The sequence below is a fragment of the Xenopus tropicalis genome, chromosome 9 (assembly GCF_000004195.4).
Source record: "Xenopus tropicalis strain Nigerian chromosome 9, UCB_Xtro_10.0, whole genome shotgun sequence".
NCBI lineage: Eukaryota > Metazoa > Chordata > Amphibia > Anura > Pipidae > Xenopus > Xenopus tropicalis.
The window spans coordinates 78708341-78727813 of record NC_030685.2 but is presented as its reverse complement, the minus strand read 5'-3'; the positions used below and the strand labels follow the sequence as shown (position 1 = coordinate 78727813).

At 39.9% G+C, this 19473-nt stretch overlaps 1 protein-coding gene across 4 annotated transcripts in view; it reads right to left on the bottom strand.

Annotated features, from left to right (window-relative positions):
- Positions 1-15321, bottom strand: part of gtdc1 (glycosyltransferase like domain containing 1) — a 143721-nt gene extending 128400 nt beyond the window's left edge. The window contains exons 1-2 of one of the 4 annotated variants that reach the window (XM_012970328.3): positions 15218-15321; positions 14245-14449 (exon numbers count right to left, since the gene is read on the bottom strand). In XM_012970328.3, coding sequence (XP_012825782.2) covers positions 14245-14423 — 179 coding nt within the window. In that variant the 5' untranslated portion in view covers positions 14424-14449; positions 15218-15321. The other 3 variants (XM_012970329.3, NM_001007983.2, XM_018097090.2) reach the window with 3 other exon arrangements.
- Between the last annotated feature and the right edge of the window lie 4152 nt (positions 15322-19473).

The following is a 19473-nucleotide window of genomic DNA, read 5'->3' as shown; positions in this document are numbered from 1 at the left end:
ATTATTTTATATACATATTTTATATATTATAAAACAGTTCTGGGGGGTGGAGTTCTCCTTTGACTGCTATCAGTGGCTGTACTTCTAGCATTGCTATCAATGTAGTTTAACTGTAAATGCAATTTTGTATTTATTTATCTAACTGTGTTTGCAGTTTTTACCACTACTTTTTCCCAACTAAACTGATTACTAAGAAGTTTCTGCGTATTCAGAGTTTAAAATAATTTGCCTCCTTAGGCTCATACTGTTGAAATGTCACAATGTATGATGCGCTAGTTTAAAACAGCTACTCACAGCGTTTCTGTCACAAGTAGTACGGGGCTGATAGGGCCCAAGGGCATAAAAGCCCCCAGTAAGACCATGCCCCCCACACAAGCAATTGCAGAAAATAGCCCATTTATAAGCGCTTAACATTATAAGCTGCAAAAACACAGAAAGCAGTTAAGCTTATTTTCATAAAAGAAAAAAATTTAGGGTTATGGCATTTTCCTAAAGTATTACTGTTACATTATTAGTAGGGTAATTGGAAACCAAGGTGAGGCCCTATGTCTACTAAGTCAGGTTACTTACAACTTCTACAGGTCCCTTTCCAATATACAGTATTCCTATCAATATTTCAGCTGCAAACGTTCACACTATACCCCTGGTGTTTACATAGCACCACCCTGTTTCAAATAATTACTAGTGAAGGATAAAAGCATGGGGAAAAAAAGGACTTAGGAGACATAATTCATTTTTTTAAGTATGTCATTAGCCAGTAAAAATTGTCCCCCCAATAGCCCCATTTAGGGGCCCTGTGGAAGACAGGAACCCTGAGATGGAAAAGAGCAATTTGTGGGCTGCAAAAGGGGCAGGGGTTGGTTTGGGTGGAGTTTAGATTGATTTGTGGGTGGGTTTTTGGCATAGAGAGAGTTGATAGGGTAGATCAAGGGCGTGGCCATGCATGCAAGGGCCTTTTTTCTTCATTGGGGCTCCATTTTATTTGTTGGCACATCCTAAGGAGTCTGGGTGACCAGTGGACTAATAAATGGGGAGTGCACTGGTTAGTAGTACGGGACCCTGATTACTGATGGCATCTCTGAGTCACTGATACCCTCCATCCCCACATCCAGATCTTTGTCTCCCAATTCATTCATTCCTCCACCCCAATCTGGCCATTTTCTATGCCTGTGATTTTACCACCCCAGCCCCTCTCCCGCAGGCTAGGAACATTATCTAGGAGGTAGGTGGTACCCTAATAATAGCATATATGGTGATTATGAACACAATTTAGAGGGTTTTTTTTATACCGAATTCATACAAAAAAAGGCATACAGAGCCAACTCAAACCCCTAATATGAAAATTCAAATTTAAGGGGACGTTTAATTGTCCAAAGTTACACTAAGGGTTGGGATTTAGTCCCCAATTTTCACTAGAAGCCTTCAGCAAACAGTCAACGGGTAACAGTTCTCCAAACATTTTCTCACAACTGTTCTAACAAGCTTGCTGTAATTCCATTGCTTACCTCTGGAAGGGTATTTAGGGGAGTTTTGTTGCCCACACCCACCTGCGTGCTATTGGCCCTAAAATTATAGTAGGGTATCCAAGCATAGCTGATATATAAAGAAAGAAATGGAATTCCCTGTTACAGAAACATCTGTAAATATTTCCATTATATAATACAAAACAAAAGAAAAAAGTTTGGCGTGCCTTTAAAACCTTGCTATGGCTTTGCTTCACCCTTCTAGAATGATCTTAATTCACACCACGACATGCTGATTTCATTTCATCCATCAAAAGTGATTTATATACTGCAATTACTTTGCCCTATCTGAAAAAAACCCCTAAATATTCTAATTAGCCCCTGTGTCTCCCTCGTCAAAATCCCAAATATTTACAAGTCCATTATATGCATTCTTTCCTTACAATTAAAGTCTTTTAAAGCAGATTGTGGTTATATTATTCTTACTTTTAATCAGCGCAGCTAAACTTATCCCTACTACCTGCCTCATTCAAGCCAGTTCCTTATATTCTGTTTATACAGAATATCCTATTCTATTTTTACATTGGAAAAAATAATATTAATAAAAACTTCATATAACACAACAGACATAAAAGGAACACGTTATTTTTTTAGTCAAATACATTGTAAATATCAGAGAAAGCAATTCAGCGAAACTTAGTAAAAGTCTATGCCCAAACTATAGCCATTAAGTTAGCACTGAACTATACCTAAAAGCTAATTGGGAATTGCTTTTCATGAGGAACAGAAAGGGGTCTGAATAGACCTCCCTGTTCTACAGAAATGCCAACTAACAAAGGCATACTGCATTTTAATATTCTATTTAATGAATGACAGAATTTAAAGCAATACTGTCATGGGAAAACATTCTTTTTTTCAAAACCCATCACTTAATAGAGCTTCTCCAGCAGAATCCTGCATTGTAATTTGTTTTTAAAAAACACAAACAGATTGTTTTCATATTTAATTTTTAAATTTCACATGGGGCTAGCCATATTCTTCATTTCCCAGGGTCCCACAGCCATGTGACCTGTGCTTTGATAAACTTCAGTCACACTTTACTGCTGCGCTGCAAGTTGGAGTGATATCCCCCCCCCCCCTCACCCCCATCAGACGATCAGCAGAACAATAGGAAGGGAGCAAGATAGCAGCTCCCAGTAGGTATCAGAATAGCACTCAATAGTAAGAAATCCAAGTCCGGCTTGGAACTCCTCCAGTTACATGGAAGTAGGAGAAACAACAGGTTAGCTGAAAGCAGTTCTAATGTGTAGCACTGGCTCCTTCTGAAAGCTCAGACTCAGGCACACTTTACTGCTGCGCTGCAAGTTGGAGTGATATCCCCCCCCCCCCCCTCCCAGCAGCAGATCAGCAGGGCCAGATTATATGCTTCTTGCTGCACTTGAAACTGAAAGTTGAAAGCGCAATAGACACCTGAGCAAAACCAGGGCTGGATTATCTCCCACTGGCATGAAACACATGGATGTTTTTAACAACGTTATATGGAATAATCACTGGAGGTTGCAGTAGGTGTCTCGTTTAGTGACTTTAGACCTCTCATTATCAAAAACAACCTAGACTGAAATGCACATCTTTCCATATTGTAGCAAGTCATTGGTGTGTCATTTTCACCTCTTTCCAGCAAGCTGATCTTTACACCTTTTGGTGTGGAGTTCAATAACTTCTTCAGTGGCATCGTGGTAACACCATCACACTTTGTTGGCTGAGCTTATGTGATTCATTAGCATTTCCGTTTTAATATTTGGACTCTCCCCTTTCTAAAAGTGGAAGCCCATATGCCATTTCACCTTCAATTTTCACCTTGACATCAGACTGACACTATCATTTAATTGCAATTAATTTCTGCACCACCCCTACCATGAAGAGATTAAAGAATTAAAATATGTCACTTTTATGTTGATATTTAACCTTTTTGAAACAGAATTGTTAAACCCCTAGCTACAGATTATATTGTAACAGAAGATGGCACCTTGAAGCCTAACAGCTGATGAACGCTGACCTTACACAACCAAGTAGGGATCTAATTACCTACAGGCCATTAAAAGGTCTGAGGTCTTGTAGTCGGAAAACACCAAACAATTGATGGAAATACAGTAAGTGTTATAAAAACAAAAGTATAACCTATTATTTTGTTTATGGTACAGACGTTACTTGGGTCAGAGGAGAAGACAAGTACATTAGAGGATATTAACCTAAAGCTGCACCTATCAAGGGTCATAATGTTGAATTCTACAGAGAGTAAAGCCGGCCATACACGCACCGATAATACTGTACAAAAACTCGTTTCTAACGATATTCGGTGCGTGTATAGCTGCTCGAAGAGGCCACTGATATCACAAAAGGCTGCGGATATCGGTCGACTCGTTGATTGGGTGGGTTAAAAAATTTTGAATTGAAGGTGCCCGAGCAAAATCTATATTCAGGGCAGAATCACCAGGTGGAGGTAGAATTTCTATTGTTTCTACCTCCATACCTGACGATTCAGTCCTGAACGTTAGTGGAGGGTAGGAATGATCTTTCGTGCGACCAATCATACATGTAGCAATTTTGAAAGATCGAAATTGCTACATGTATGGCCACCTTAAAGGTGACTATACACAAGCCGATAAAAATTAATGACTCTGTCCCCTCAGATTGATTCAGCAACTTATTGGTGCATGTAGGGAGTCCCTCACAGACATGCTGAACTGATAACTGGTCAATAGTCAGTCAGATATCAATTGGGCAGGTTTGAAAGTCTTATTGGACAAGGACCGCATTGGAACGTTGATCCAGTTTTGGACAGACGGATAGTTCAATAGTTGGCACTAGGAGCAATGATCAGATCCGACTGATTTGGCTGTGTATGGCCACCTTTATTGTATAATGATTATACAGGTAAGTGAAATAATACTGCTTTAATATGACTAAACTAAATAGTACTATACACAAAAATATACATTTTTGCACCTGAATCCATAGCAAAAATAAACAACCCCTATGTAGTCTAGTCAGTTTGTATTCACTTAGTGCATTGTTTGTACAGAATGTATAATACAGTTCCAGCAGCATTCTGCAGTCCAACCTCAGTGTGGCAAAAGATCCCCACCCCCATGACAAGCAGTGGGTTTGTGGTTGAACATTTGATCAGGACTTCTACCCACAACAATAATAAAGAGCTATGGAAATACAATAGAACTGTCACCCTGCTATGATATTCAGATTAACAAGTAAGAATTCACTGAGAAATAATACCCAGCCCGGTATTCCGTTGGCCCCTGTTGGAAACCACTCTGTTCTGATATTATGACAACACAAGGACGATCAAAGCAGTTTCTAAAGAAGCTAGAATAAACAAAGCTAGAGTAAAAAATGATATATGGACCTCCTACATTCTTCATTACACAAATGCAAAGTGAAAATAAAATAAAACTAGATAGTGGCTCTTGAACATGGGCCTTTTTGTTAAAACTGCTGTCTACAACAACAAAAATACTACAAATGACCCAAATTATCACATGCTGAACCCTTATCAGCCTTTGTGATACTGATTTTTTCCCCATCCCACCCCCCATGCAGTCATAACAGAGTCTTGTATCAGTAAAAAGACTGAGCAACCAGTGGATATAAACACTTCTTTTTAATTAGTAAATGTTTTTCGTCAATAGTTTCCCTTGAAAAGGATGATGTTTTATAATCTGCGAGGAGTGCAGATATTAGAATGCTTTACACAAACAATCCCACCTTTGCCCCTTAAGCTAACCTTCAGCTAATTTGATTCATTTCATGCTAATTTTAGCTAGACAGATGGCGTCCTTATTAGACACATCTCAGTTTCGTGTCACTTTTATAGAAATCCTTTAATTATGGTCTTAAAAGGATGCGAACAGAAATAATCAAGTAACAGGAAAATATTTTTAATTTCATAATTTGATAAGATTGCTTAAAAAGCATACAAACAGGGATGATTAGGTGCTATGGGCATATCTGAGATGCACCTGCAGAGAAACAACATACATATTCTTGAGACAAACTAATCTGCAGCAGTATGAGATAAAATGAGAACTAATCCTGGCATAAATTATACTCAAAACTATGTATTACCGTCCTTTATATTTGTGTAATGGAATATAAAGAGGTGAATGTATAATTATTTCCTACTTGCTTTGTTTTTGGTAGCACTGATGAAGAAATTAATGTGTTGGATTTAGCCAATCAGTTAAAGAAATACTCAGGAATATCTGCTTTTTTTGGTGTGATCTTTGTCAATTCAAGCAGCAGCCATATTGGGCTCATCCAATCATTTGACCTCCCTAGGCTAGATTAGATCACATGGAGGCCCATGCCAAAAGGACTATATCTATTATGCAATGTGGTCTTCACTCGACAGGATTATCTACCTTCATCATGTCATGATCGCCATTAATTACTTGGTAGACCCCTAAATGTCCCTTGTGGAGCTTCTAAGGGAGGTCAATTTGCAGGTCAATTGGGAGAGAAGGGTATTTTACCCAATAGAGGAGCAAGCAAGTACCCCAGTGTGTAGTGCAAATACCTGAAATGGGTTGATTTCTTTAGATACCTGGGGTTTATTGTATAAAAGGATGTTAAGACTTTTTGATCTTGATCAAGAAGCTTTAGCAAAAGGAAAACGAGAAAAAGGAAAATGAGAAAAAGGCAAACATAACTGCAATGGACTATCTTCTGAAGCTCATCTATATATTTTAGAGTTTTTCCCTCTTCTTCATGGTATAAGCAACTAGATGAATTAGTGAACGATTTACGTTTTTTTGGAGGTAAGAAGGTAGATGGCACTATGAAGGGTAACAGATACTGTCCTTGTTTTTGGAAAATCTGGGTATCAGCCAAGTAACCTATAACAAAACACATGCTAAATGCCCCTTCTAGCACTATCATAACCATACTGTAAATGATGCACCCTCACTGACAACAGAAAACATACTTTTGTGCAAGATACTTACATTTGTAAAACTGGTCAATATCACTGATCTGTTCAACCAAGAACAGCTTTAAGCTCATATCCAGATCTACCCATGTTTTTATCCCAACATAATCCAATCAACTCCAGGATGTTTTGCCAAACCTGCAAGCTACGGTGGCCATACAAATGGCTGGACATTAAGTCCAACTAGATCGTAGATTTATGTGTGCTGGGTTTACTTGGAAGGGTTGAACTTGGACTCTGGTCTTTTTTCAACCCCATGTAACTATGTAACTATGTAAAGAGGAACTCCAGTCTCTAAAAAAGGTAAGCCTTTTTCCTTTTCCAAGAATTTTATTGAAAAATGATTAGATTTATTTACATAAAGTCTGGCTACCAAATGAGAACAAATACAGCACTGAGTATTTAAAAATGATTGTTTTTTAAAACCTTTTTTATTTGTGTTAAACTGGCTCTACAGTTCCACCATTTATGGAACAGCATTAATCCAGTCATACACCACTGTTTTTCTGCGAATATTTGGCTTATTGTTCTGCTTGCACTAATGATTTCACAAGCTTGCATTTTGTCTTTAAAATATACTTTTCAGACTTCAGGGAGTAAATACAGTTGAACATTTACCCTGGAGGTTATTTTAAGGGCCAGAGTTTGTTACAAATAATATATTTTATCCGTATGAACAGTTACCTGGGGGGTAGTATACAACGTTACACAGTATTTTTATTTGTAGGAGATAAGCTATCAGAGCTATTAGAAACATAAACTTCAAGTCATGTATAGCCTGCTTGTGCCATCGGGTTCAGAGACTCAGCTGTTAAGAGAAAGGAAGGACATTCAACTTTTTAACTGAACAATGCCAACATCCTTCTGGAATTGATATTTCTTCCATTATGTAAAACTAACAAGTAGCAGAAAATAAAAAAAATATAAAAATGTTGCCTATGTCGAGGGGCTAGAATGAATTTTGCAATAAACTTTGCAGATCGTGCCTCGTCTTTTGGACAAAGTTAAATGTACATTGAATGTTAAATTTCTGTCTCTGTCTTTACTTCATTCGCTAGTCTCCCCACAGATACCTGGGACAATAAAAATATTAAGGGTAGACAGCAACCCCCCCTGCTAACTGAGCAGACTGATCTGAGCACGGAACATCTAGGCTGAAGCCTCCAGACCAAAGCCAAGAAGGGTTCCGGCGGTAGCTGGTAGCTTAAGGCAAAGTCAGTTTCTTTCAAGACTACAGTGTCTCTGTTGCTGAATTACTTTACCCTAGGCTAATTCCCCACAACAGAGTACACACAGATGCTTTTGAGACAGCTGTAACTTATTTATTCAGCATTGTCAAGAAAAATCCCAGGACATGAGAACTAGAATAACCTAATAACTTAATGTAACATGGGACAGCAAGGAGAAATAACACTCTGTTAGTTAATATGATATTTTTTTTGCATCCTCAAGGAGAAGTAACACATGCTCAATTTGAAGTTAAAAAAGTGTATTATTGGTTAAACCAGACCCTAAAGTGTGCAGACTGCATCTTTAAAGCTCACTTGTACTAAGGGGCTGAAACACTGAAAGTTGAACAGGCCACCATTTAGGCATGGTGCAGTCCCCATGGCCTGAGCTTGCTCAACTCCAGGTAACTTAAAGGTGGCCATACACCTTCAGACTTTAGTCTTCTTCCGACAAACGTACGGATTTCGATCGTACGTTTAAACGATCTGAAACTAACATTCAGCCTGAAAATGTAGAATAAAGCCTGGACATGCAGTGTAGGTCCCTCAAGGATATTGTCAGATACACAATACATGCACAGATTTTATCGTTATCTGGCCGCAATTACGGGGACGATAATTTGCAGCCCATATGTGGTCTGAAAATCGTACAGTTATCGGTGCGTGTATGGCCAGCTTTGTGAATCTGAGTATGTATTGGCATAGAAACCAGCAGTTCTCTAAGTTGATTGGACTTAACTTTTCTTATAAGACAAAATGCCAGGGCTCAAGGGACTGTTCCAAAGACAGAGGAGTCAGTTTCTAAAGTATGACAATTAGGAGCTAGTAGTCAGTGCCACTCCACTTGTACAACAGATTGCAAATGCATTAAACTATCCATGCTAATTATTACTTTGGTGAGCAAGAAGCCACATGGCCATTTACAGTAAGCTCCCTCCATTTTTTAGATCTCAAATCAGGACTGTCATGCCTACATAGGGAAACCAGGAGGTAAGAAGCTATAGTAACTCCACATCATTTGAGTGCAATGCAGCACAATCATTTTTCTCTACAGAAATACCTCTATATTTTTTTTTTTTTTTCATAAAATAAGCCAAGGATAGTAGAAGCTGCATTTCAGCATTGGCTATAGGCCTACCAGTTGTCCATTTCTGAAATGAGGTATACAATGAGGTATGCCCCCTCCCATATAGATTGTAAGCTCTACGGGGCAGGGACCTCCTTCATCTTGTGTTTCTGGCTCTTATTGCAACTGCACCTTGTATTTATTGTATTTATTGTTGTACTTTGTATTTATCCATTATCTTTTGTATTTATCCATTATCTTTAACCCCCTGTCTGTATTAATGAGTTCTACTGTACAGCGCTGCGTACATAAGTAGCGCTTTATAAATAAAGATATACATACATACAAATTCCTCAACTATTTTCTGAGAAAAATGCAAATATTAAAGAGGTACAAAGTACAAATTGTAGTACAGTGTACTGCATGCACGATATTTGTGCTGTAGTGGGCAAACGGACCAAGACCTAGGACTATTTTATTTAGATAAGAGTCATTTGACCCCCAATCTAAGTAGTAAGTTTACACTAAATGAAGAAAACCTAGGGATCTGCAAAGGGTGAATGACAAAGGTCCTCGTATCCCCTATACAATTGTGGTAGTAAAAGTGAACCAGTGTCTCCAGACATAATTTACGGCAACAGTGATTTGCCTTTTCTTTCTGCAAATATGCACTTTTAACAACAGAGCTTAAGAGTACTGAAAAATAATCCACTTAAATGAGCAGAATAGATCTCTGCTCTAACAGCAATGGTGATGACAGACCTCCGTATGGTTAAATAACTGGGAGACAAATGCTTATTATTAGGGAAATATTTTTTCTTTATATCGAAAATGGCATAGAGGTTTTTTTTTTAGAATCTCTCATGCCAGACAGCAGTCCCTATATTCTACACAGGTCACTTTTTTTTTTGTGCCTATATATTTTTGTAAACAGGCTAAAAACCTAAAAGGCGTAATAGAGTTATAGAAAATGTTCAACATGTGGTGATGAAAGGAAACATTAACGGCCCATCCGGGATAACCTTTTTACCTGCAAATGGACAGTTCTTAAAGTGAGCTGTAAGCTGATACGTGTGAGCATGTTGAACCCACCTGTTTGAAAAAGGCAGAAACATCAATCAAAATTAACACCATTTAAGCCAATTGCAGTTTCCTGTCTCAGTCTGGGTCATCAAGGACAGATGGTCAAAGTCTGGGGGAAATCTGCTGCTCTTGCTACTGTTGTAACATAGCCTCATCCTTATCCAGCAAGCTAAACTTACTGGTAGCCAGTGCGTCGGGAAAAAAAAATGATTTTATTTTACTAGTCTTTTGTTTTAATATAAGATAAAGAACCCACACTAATATAAATTATTATAGACAGAAGGATTCAGTTTGGGACTGATCCCAAGGATGCAGTCCAAGGATTTTTCAGGAATATCCTGCAAAACCAAATCTAGCCACTCTATGTTATATATATATATATTTTTTTTTTTTTTACAGAGGAACCTAAGATGTTGGGGACCCCAAGGGCATAACAAAATGTATGACTGTAACCTTGCTTTCATGTAAGTGTAGGTCAAAATTTGAACTGGAAAAAAGGAAAAGGGGCAGGTGCTCTAATTATATGCATACTGTGCAGTTAGAAATAGGCTACAACAAAGCTGACTTTAGGTGGCCATACACGGTAAGAGGTTGCCAAGCGAGCCTACGGGTGGGCGATATTGGGCTAATTCGGTCATTTGGCCCTGAATTAGAACAGTGGGTAAAGGCGTCGTAGGTTCGGAGAGCACATCAACGAGCCGATGCGGTCCCCGATCCGACAGAAAAATCAAATCTGGGCGATTTCCAGATTGGGCCAGATGACAGTCAGACAGGCCCATCACTCGTTCCCATACACAGGCAGATAAGATGCCGAATCGCTCTAAAGGACCAATATCGGCAGCTAGAATCAGCCTGTGTATGGTCATCCTTTGTCTGACTGGCTAAGGTGCCCAGGACAAAGTTACCAGCCAAACCAGTAATACGCCTACCAGTTGGAAACTCTGCTGACTAGAACCTTCTTTCTAGTTATAGTTACCCACAATAGTCATAGTTCATAAGTTTAGACATGATAAGGCAAATCATAAGGTCAGAGGTTGTATTAATACCCTCATTAATGAAATGCTGCAGAAGCAATTAAATCCTTTAGATCAGAAGGTATGAGATATTCAGTCAGGTCCTCTTAGCTCATTACAGTGGAAACATTATCATTACATCTACCCTGTATAGTTTCAGTATCATCCACAACAGCAAATGCCCTTTATGGCCTCCAAAATGATCTTGTTAAACACCTTGTTCTGATATAAACAACAATAAAGATATATACAGCATAGCAACCCAATGATTGAAATGTTAACATACGGCAAAGCAGCAAACTAAAGTGTTTTATTTAAGAATCCACTGCTAAGACCGGGCCCCCCTACAAATTTTTTTTCAGAGGGGCCCAGCACAGAGTAGCAAACTCTACCAGCCCCTGCCCTCCTTCCCTCCACCCGCTCTCTCTTGTCCCCCAGCCTGCTCAGGTATAGCTCCCTGCCCACTTTCCAAGATTGGGTGGGAAGTGGGGATTTATATGTGAGCGGGTGGAAGCAGAGGGCCATGCAGCAATAGAGCAAGCAGACCCCACGGTCCGAGCACCCTGTTCCCCTCCCCCACTGCTTCCTCTATTGTTATGCCACTAATCTTATACGCAAAGTCCTCTGCAAGTATTGCTCCTCGGGGCTTCTTTAGACATCATATGGCTTTCAGATTATTATGATTTTTGTAACAACTACAACACTACATGGACTAAAGCTGGCCATCTGTCCTTCAGACACAGCTGTCTGCTTACTGGCCAATGTATGGAGACCTCCCGATGACATGCCCAACCAATATCTGGTGGCCAGACATCTATCAGGCAGGATGCTTTTGTTGAGTTAATGCGGTTGTCTCCTACTGGTTCCCCATAGGCCCACATTATGATAGGATTGTTGATCCAGAGGGCAAATGGCTGGATCATCCCCATTTGACCCAGTCTGTTGGTGGCCAAATCTGGTAAATATCTGATCATTTGGCGAATAGCTAAAGTCATATGATCCGCTTCCCCGAAATGAGCTTAAAGTTAATGCATTGCTACTGATTTCTAATGACTGGTATCTCATTACAAACAACATTCAAGCTACCCACAGCAGAAACATATCATCCTTACAATATCTAACCTTTATCTCAGGCGGAGGGCATTGTGACAACAAAATCACCAGCACTAATGGTGCTGGACAATGTGGCAACTTTTTTCTCTTGCTTGCACATTAATATCGGTTTTTAAAAATGTCATTTTTGTATCAGATTTCCCAGCACTGCACACACCATGATCTCCTTCTATACCTTTAGTGATCCTTTAGTAGGTAATCTGATGAGTTACAATTAAATTATATCAGGTCAATGTAATTTAGATTTAAAGTAATAGGGTGTGTGTCTGTGCGTAATGCTTGATTAGTCTGTTTCTGCGAGCACAGGATGTCTTGTGATGCCGACCTTGGAGAAGCAGATAACCTTGTGATACGCTGGAGGACATGGCTGTTTGGGAGATAAAAGCACATGCCAGGACATTTTTAGATACATGTCTAATATGCCTCGTATACGTGCAGAACTGAAACTCTGACAAACTTCGGCAGCTTAAAAAAAAGTTGATCTTTACTGATTTCTTTGGATAAAGTCATAACAACTGCAGTCAGAATCAATTAGGCTATAACTGTAAAGAAAGAAAAAGTAATGTACTGTAGTAATCTTATTCGGTAATTATCTGTGAGCAAATGTATGTATGCCAAAGTATTTTTCAGCTTTTAACTATATTCGGCAAGACCGAACCAGCAAAACAGAATATACAAAGTAAAAACAACCCAAACAATGTTCTAGAAAGCATTACTTATCGAACATAATGTAGGAAGTTTTTCTTTACAAACAAAAAATGCCATATCCATGGAGGTGTTAATGGAAGATTCTGCTGATAAATGTGAAGCTAAAGGTGACCATACACCTTACAATTACGATCATTGGTCAGACAAGAACTGTATCGATGTGCCAATATGCCCCTCATCCAACGATATCCCCAAACCTGCCCACCTGATATGTGGACAATTTTTAATCAGATATCAGTCAGGAAGGCATGTCAGTGGTCCCCATACATAGGCAGATATGCTGCCGACTGGGTCTGCAAGGACTGAATCGGCAGTTGCTCATGAATGGCCACTTTAACTCTTGACCGATCCAGCAGCTTATTGCCATGAATGTACATATCAAGGAGAATGGATTGTGTCCACAATGTGGGGAATCTTCCCCAAACAACCTTGCGTCGCAGCTTGAAAATACTGTTATAGAACATACATTTTTTAGAACCTAGATATACCGTGAATATTTACACCCCTTAACTGTATAAGCTAAATGCCAAGTGCAGTGCTCCCTTTGCACTTAGTACCAATTCGTATTAATAGATGCAACAGGTATTAAAGAAAGGTAGAATAGCAAGGCCCAGCCCAATGCATTTCCTCCAAAATGGACTTCCTCTGGGGTACAAAAGTTTCAAGCTTGCAACTCTTTTTCTTTTTTGTGCCTCTGAGGAAGTCTGTTCAGGATGAAACGTGTTGCTGTGATACTGTTTTGATGAGTGATCTTACTATGTTGAATCTGTAAGGGCAATATTTTATTTTTAAATAAATTATTTTAAAATTGACTAAACCAGAGAGTACACCCTTTCCTCTGCTTTGCTTCATATATCTTATTGGGCTTCACTAACTACTGAAGTGGCAGCGCCTGTGGTCAAAGACAACTGTTGGGACTGTGATATAGCTCCTGGTGGATACTCCACATTTCAGCTTTGGAATCTTTAACTTCAGAACCTTTACTACTCACTTATCTATTTATCCATTTAACTATGTATTCATTTGACTTTGAGATATTTATATTTTCCAAAGAGCACCCCCATATATATTTTTGAATTTTTGAGTCCCTATTACTGTTCTGAAATTTTAAAAGTGTATGGAAGATACCCTAGTGTAAATGCCCCGCAGGACACAAATATTACAATAAAATAAAGCAAACCTCTTTAGTTTTAAGAGACCACAACATTTAGACAATCTGGCAAAACAAATGCTGTAATGAAAGCAGGAACAGGCCCAAGAAGGTTGTGGATAAGCTGTACCGAGCCTGAGGAACCAAATCTGCATACAAACCCCACCCCTGAGGAGGACACCAGGCTTTGTTCTTCGTTTTACAACCCAATGTACCAATCACATTATCTTGTAAAGCAGTTCCCTATTAGCACAATATTCATTATCTAGAATATGAACATTCCAAATGAATGTTTTATGATGTGCGTAAGGTTGTTTCTGGGTATGATATCCCACAGCAACCAATCAGAAGTTTACTTACAAACAGTAAACAGTACTTAGTGATTGTATGATTACTTACAACCCCCCCAGCCCTCACCTGTACTTATCATCCGGCAGAATAGCTTGCATGAAGTACAGCGCTGCTGTCCGTGCTCGCCAGTGCCATTTCTTCGCCGGGAGTGTGTACAAAACGCAGCCTTCAATCTCTTGATTTATGAGGTCCATCAGCTGCTTATGAGAGCCTCCGTAGAAGGCTTCGATTAGCAGGACGCTCATTTCTCTCTAGTCAAAGCCTTCTGCACCTGTGGGTAAGGGCAAAGTGGGTGAAGGAAAACAAGGCAAAACTTATTCAGTGGGTCCAGTTTCATGCAAAAGGGGACAATGGCATTGGACAAATACACATTTATATAGGTTTAATCTTGGCAAATGCTACCGTAGCTATCAGGGATAGATACCATTGGCTTGTAAGTGTGTGTATGTGTATATATATATATATATATTTTTTTTTTTTTTTTTAATCGCTATAATGTGTATGCATGTGTGTATATATGTATATATATATATATATATATTTTTTTTTTTTAATTGCTATAATGTGCATATGTATGTGTGTATATATATATATATATATATATATATATATATATATATATATATACATATATATTTTTTTCAACATCTACATCAAATTAGGGAGCTATATGAATATTTGAGGTCTCAGGTTGAAGATTCCATGGAACTCTGGGTCCATATATATATATATATATATATATATATATATATATATATAAAACACAGAAGTGTCAGTGAGTCATGTGACACAAATTCAGGGCTGTGCATAGTTCCTGTGACACAAACTATATTGCTAACAAGGAGCAAGTTCTACTGTGCTCTGTTCTAAGATACTTTAACACTGCTTTCATGAAGTAGATGGTCAGGGCATAAGATGCAATGGACACAATGTCTCAGGGAAGGGACACACTACAGTAAGCACGTCTCACCCCAGAAACACAGGCAGCAAAAGGAGACAGGCAATGGAAGCTGGAGCGCATGCGCAGACTGCATCTTACCCCGCTATCTGTATCAGCTCTCTCTGCCTTCAGTAGCTCCTCCCCGAAGTCGACGGCGTTGACGTCACCCACAGCCAAGGGTCATTCGCGGGCACGGCTGTGAGCGCCAATCAATCACGCAGACGTCACACAGAGGGTGTAGTTTGATGTGATTGGCAGGTGTGGCGTCCATACATGTGTGCCGTGACCGCGGCTAAACTCCAAGTATTACGACTTCCCCGTTTGGAGTGTTGGTATTGGCCGTGGGACTTTGGTGGCAGTCGCTTTGCTTCTGTGCTTTCTGAAAGTGCAGCGGTAAAACCAGGAGTTTAAGGTGTAGTGCAGTAGGCTTATTAAATGCACTGATGCGGGGCTTAGTTACCATCACATTTAGTTTGTTATAGAATGCCCGGTTTTCATTTTTTTTTAATGTTATTGAGTTATTTGCCTTTCTCTTCTGCCACTTTCCAGCTTTCAGCTTTGCTCTTTGAGGCTACCGTTTTATTATTATTAATTTTTTATTCTCTTTCTATGCAGGCCCTCTAATGTTCCCATACCCTTCTCTCATTTAAACCACTGCCTGGTTACTAGGGTAAAAAAAGACCCTAGCAACCAGATAGCTGATAAAGTACCAAATGGAGGGCTGCTGAACAAAAAGCTAAATAACTGAAAAACTATAAAATACAAATACCAGTTGCTAATTGTATGCCTGACCAATACTAATCTAGTATGGATATTGGGATTGTGCAGTTTAAAAAAAATGCATCTGCAACACACCATGTTGGCCATTGCATTGGCAGATGTTTTGATCACATATGCTGGCATGATTGGAAAACTAGAAAGGTGGCTAAATGTGCGACCTTACTTACACGCTGTCGGCGCACAGTCCAGTCGGAGAGCGTACCCTGTTCATATCCAGGGTCGGACTGGGGGGGTGCAGGGCCCACCGGGATTCCCTCCCCACAGAGGCCCCCAACACCCTCCAACCCCCCCCCCCCAGAGCTCCTAGAAGAAACTTACCTGTGGCACGTCAGGGGAGGGAGACGGCGGATAGCGTGAGCGCCTGGGGGGGGGGGGGGGGGGTGTCCAAGCCAACGCTGTACATATCTTCCTTAATAATAGAGAAAGGTAACGGATGTGAAAGGCAGTCATTTTTTGACCATAAAATATGGTTTAACTACATACATCAAGAAATCCTCTTGTTTGGCTTGATATTTCTTGTGGGGGCACCTACAGATGATCAAATGGTAATTTAAAAAAAAAAGTATCATAATAAAGGATGTGGAAAGATTTAAACATGGGGGCTGGCAATTTCTTATGCACCCTCTAATGATTCGTTAAGCTCAGACTGCACTTGCCCAGGGTACTAATTTAGGAGCTGTTCCAGGCCTTGACTGCCAGTCTGTGGATTCTGGCAAATGCCAGAGGGGCTGCTGTAAGATGCCATAGACCAGGGGTGGGCAAACTACGGCCCGCGGGCCACATCCGGCCCCTTGACCTTTTTAATCTGGCCCGCCGACGACGCCAAGTCTCATCACGCGAGACTTGGTGTCATTGGCGTGCTGGAATTAAAGAGACGAAGGGGGCGTAACGCTGGCCTGGCCCTGCCCTGGCCTAGTCCGGCCCGGGGGTGAGTAAATGTGGCCCGTGAGCCAAAAAAGTTTGCCCACACCTGCCATAGACAGTCACTATTTATTGGGCTGGTGGGGGGGCTGTTTGGACCTCTGGGCCTCTTGTGAATCCCAGTCCAGATCCAGCTGCTACCTTGCCCCCAGTCCTTGCTGCTGCCTTGTGCACTGCAAAATAGCTCACAATCATGGCAGTTTAAAGCTGAAAGGCAATGTTTTTGCTCTATTGCGCTAGCACGGAACCCAGAGCAGCAGAGACCGGAACCAATATTGCCTTCCTATGTAAGTCCATACAAGTACCCCAAGTGTTTTTGAATTTTGTCCAGAAAAAGAAACACCATGCAGGGGTCTGAGGTAAGTGATTATGATCACTTGGGTGGTGCCTGACAAATTGGTGCTCCCAAGTGACTGAGCTTTTCCTTCTCCAAAACGCAGGGATAGGTTCACGCAGTGTGATCATTTTCTTCGAAAGACCGTGTATAAGGCGTGCTTAGTGGATGCACAATGGCAGAGTATGATGATGCCGAAGTACTTAGCAGAGGAAAATTTGCTGTGAAAGCTTGTTCTATCCAAACAATATAAAAGGGAACTAGAGCCCTTGAGCAAACATTGCCCTGTAAGCCTAATATCACACGCTGTGCTCTTCAGCAGGCGCCTACGATTGCTTCCCATGGCTCCTGTTGACTTAAATGAAAAATGCACGGATGCACAGGTGTGAGGCATTTTTGAGCCTCAATATACTTCTGGCTGCAAATCGCTTACACCTCTGATTTGGATTCAAGTCAGTGGGAGGCAATCACCTCCACTTTTTGAGCCAGCTGAAAAGCACCCGATCTGATGTTAGCTTAAAGAAGCAGTTCAGTGTAAAAATGAAAATGGGCAAAACAGACAGATTGGGCAAAATAAAAAATGTTTTCAATATATTTAGTTAGGCAAAAATGTAATCTATAAAGGCTGGAGTGAGCAGATGTGTAACATAATAGCCAGAACACTACTTCCTACTTTACAGCTCTCTAAGCTGTTAGCAGTCAGTAACCAATAAGTGACTGGGGGGCGTGGCATATGGGACCTAATTGTCCAATTAGTTTCCTTTTGTATCTGACTTGCTCACAAACTAACTAAATAGTCATGTCCCATGTGCCCCACCCCCCCCAAAGTCACTGAATAACTAAGAGGTAAAAGAGCTGAAAGCAGGAAGTAGTGTTCTGTCCACTAAATCCAGCCCTTATAGATTATATTTTTACCTAACTGTATTACAAACAATTATTAAACATTTTACCCAGTTTAATTTTTACTCTGAACTGTTCCTTTAAATACTGTAAGCGATGCACACTCTTCACAACACTTCCTATCCCATTCCCCAGATTTACGAATTTAAGGTGGCCATGTTGTTCTGGTATGCTCTCCGAATGATCACTCCATGGGCAAAACATACAGAGCACATAAGCAGCCACGCTGGGTATGTCGATATCATACAGGTACGGGATCCGTTATCCGGAACCCATTATCCAGAAAGTTCCGAATTACAGAAAGGCAATCACCCATAGACTCCATAATAAGCAAATAATTCTTATTTTTAAACATGATTTCCTTTTTCTCTGTATTAATAAAGCAGTACCTGTACTTGATCCCAACTTAGATATAATTACCCTTTATTGGGGGCAGAACAGCCCTATTGGGTTTATTTAATGGTTAAATGATTCCCTTTTCTCTGTAATAATAAAACAGTACCTGTACTTGATCCCAACTAAGATATAATTACCCCTTATTGGGGGCAGAACAGCCCTATTGGGTTTATTTAATGGTTAAATGATTCCCTTTTCCCTGTAATAATAAAACAGTACCTGTACTTGATCCCAACTAAGATATAATTACCCCTTATTGGGGGCAGAACAGCCCTATTGGGTTTATTTCATGGTTAAATGATTCCCTTTTCCCTGTAATAATAAAACAGTACCTGTACTTGATCCCAACTAAGATATAATTACCCCTTATTGGGGGCAGAACAGCCCTATCGGGTTTATTTAATGGTTAAATGATTCCCTTTTTTCTGTAATAATAAAACAGTACCTGTACTTGATCCCAACTAAGATATAATTACCCCTTATTGGGGGCAGAACAGCCCTATTGGGTTTATTTAATGGTTAAATGATTCCCTTTTTTCTGTAATAATAAAACAGTACCTGTACTTGATCCCAACTAAGATATAATTACCCCTTATTGGGGCAGAGCAGGCCTATTGGGTTTATTTCATGGTTAAATGATTCCCTTTTCTCTGTAATAATAAAACAGTACCTGTACTTGATCCCAACTAAGATATAATTACCCCTTATTGGGGGCAGAACAGCCCTATTGGGTTTATTTCATGGTTAAATGACTCCCTTTTCTCTGTAATAATAAAACAGTACCTGTACTTGATCCCAACTAAGATATAATTAAATCAAAATTACAGGAACACCCTTATCTGGAAAACCCCAGGTCCCAAGCATTCTGGATAATAGGTCCTATACCTTTACTTACAGCATTGTATTTCTGGCATAAATCTGTGTCAGTGGCAAAATACTTTTTTTTATTTTTGTGTGTGTGTGTGTTTACAATACTTGGTTTATGGTTCAGAAAATAACAGAAAGATCCCTTATCCAAAACCCC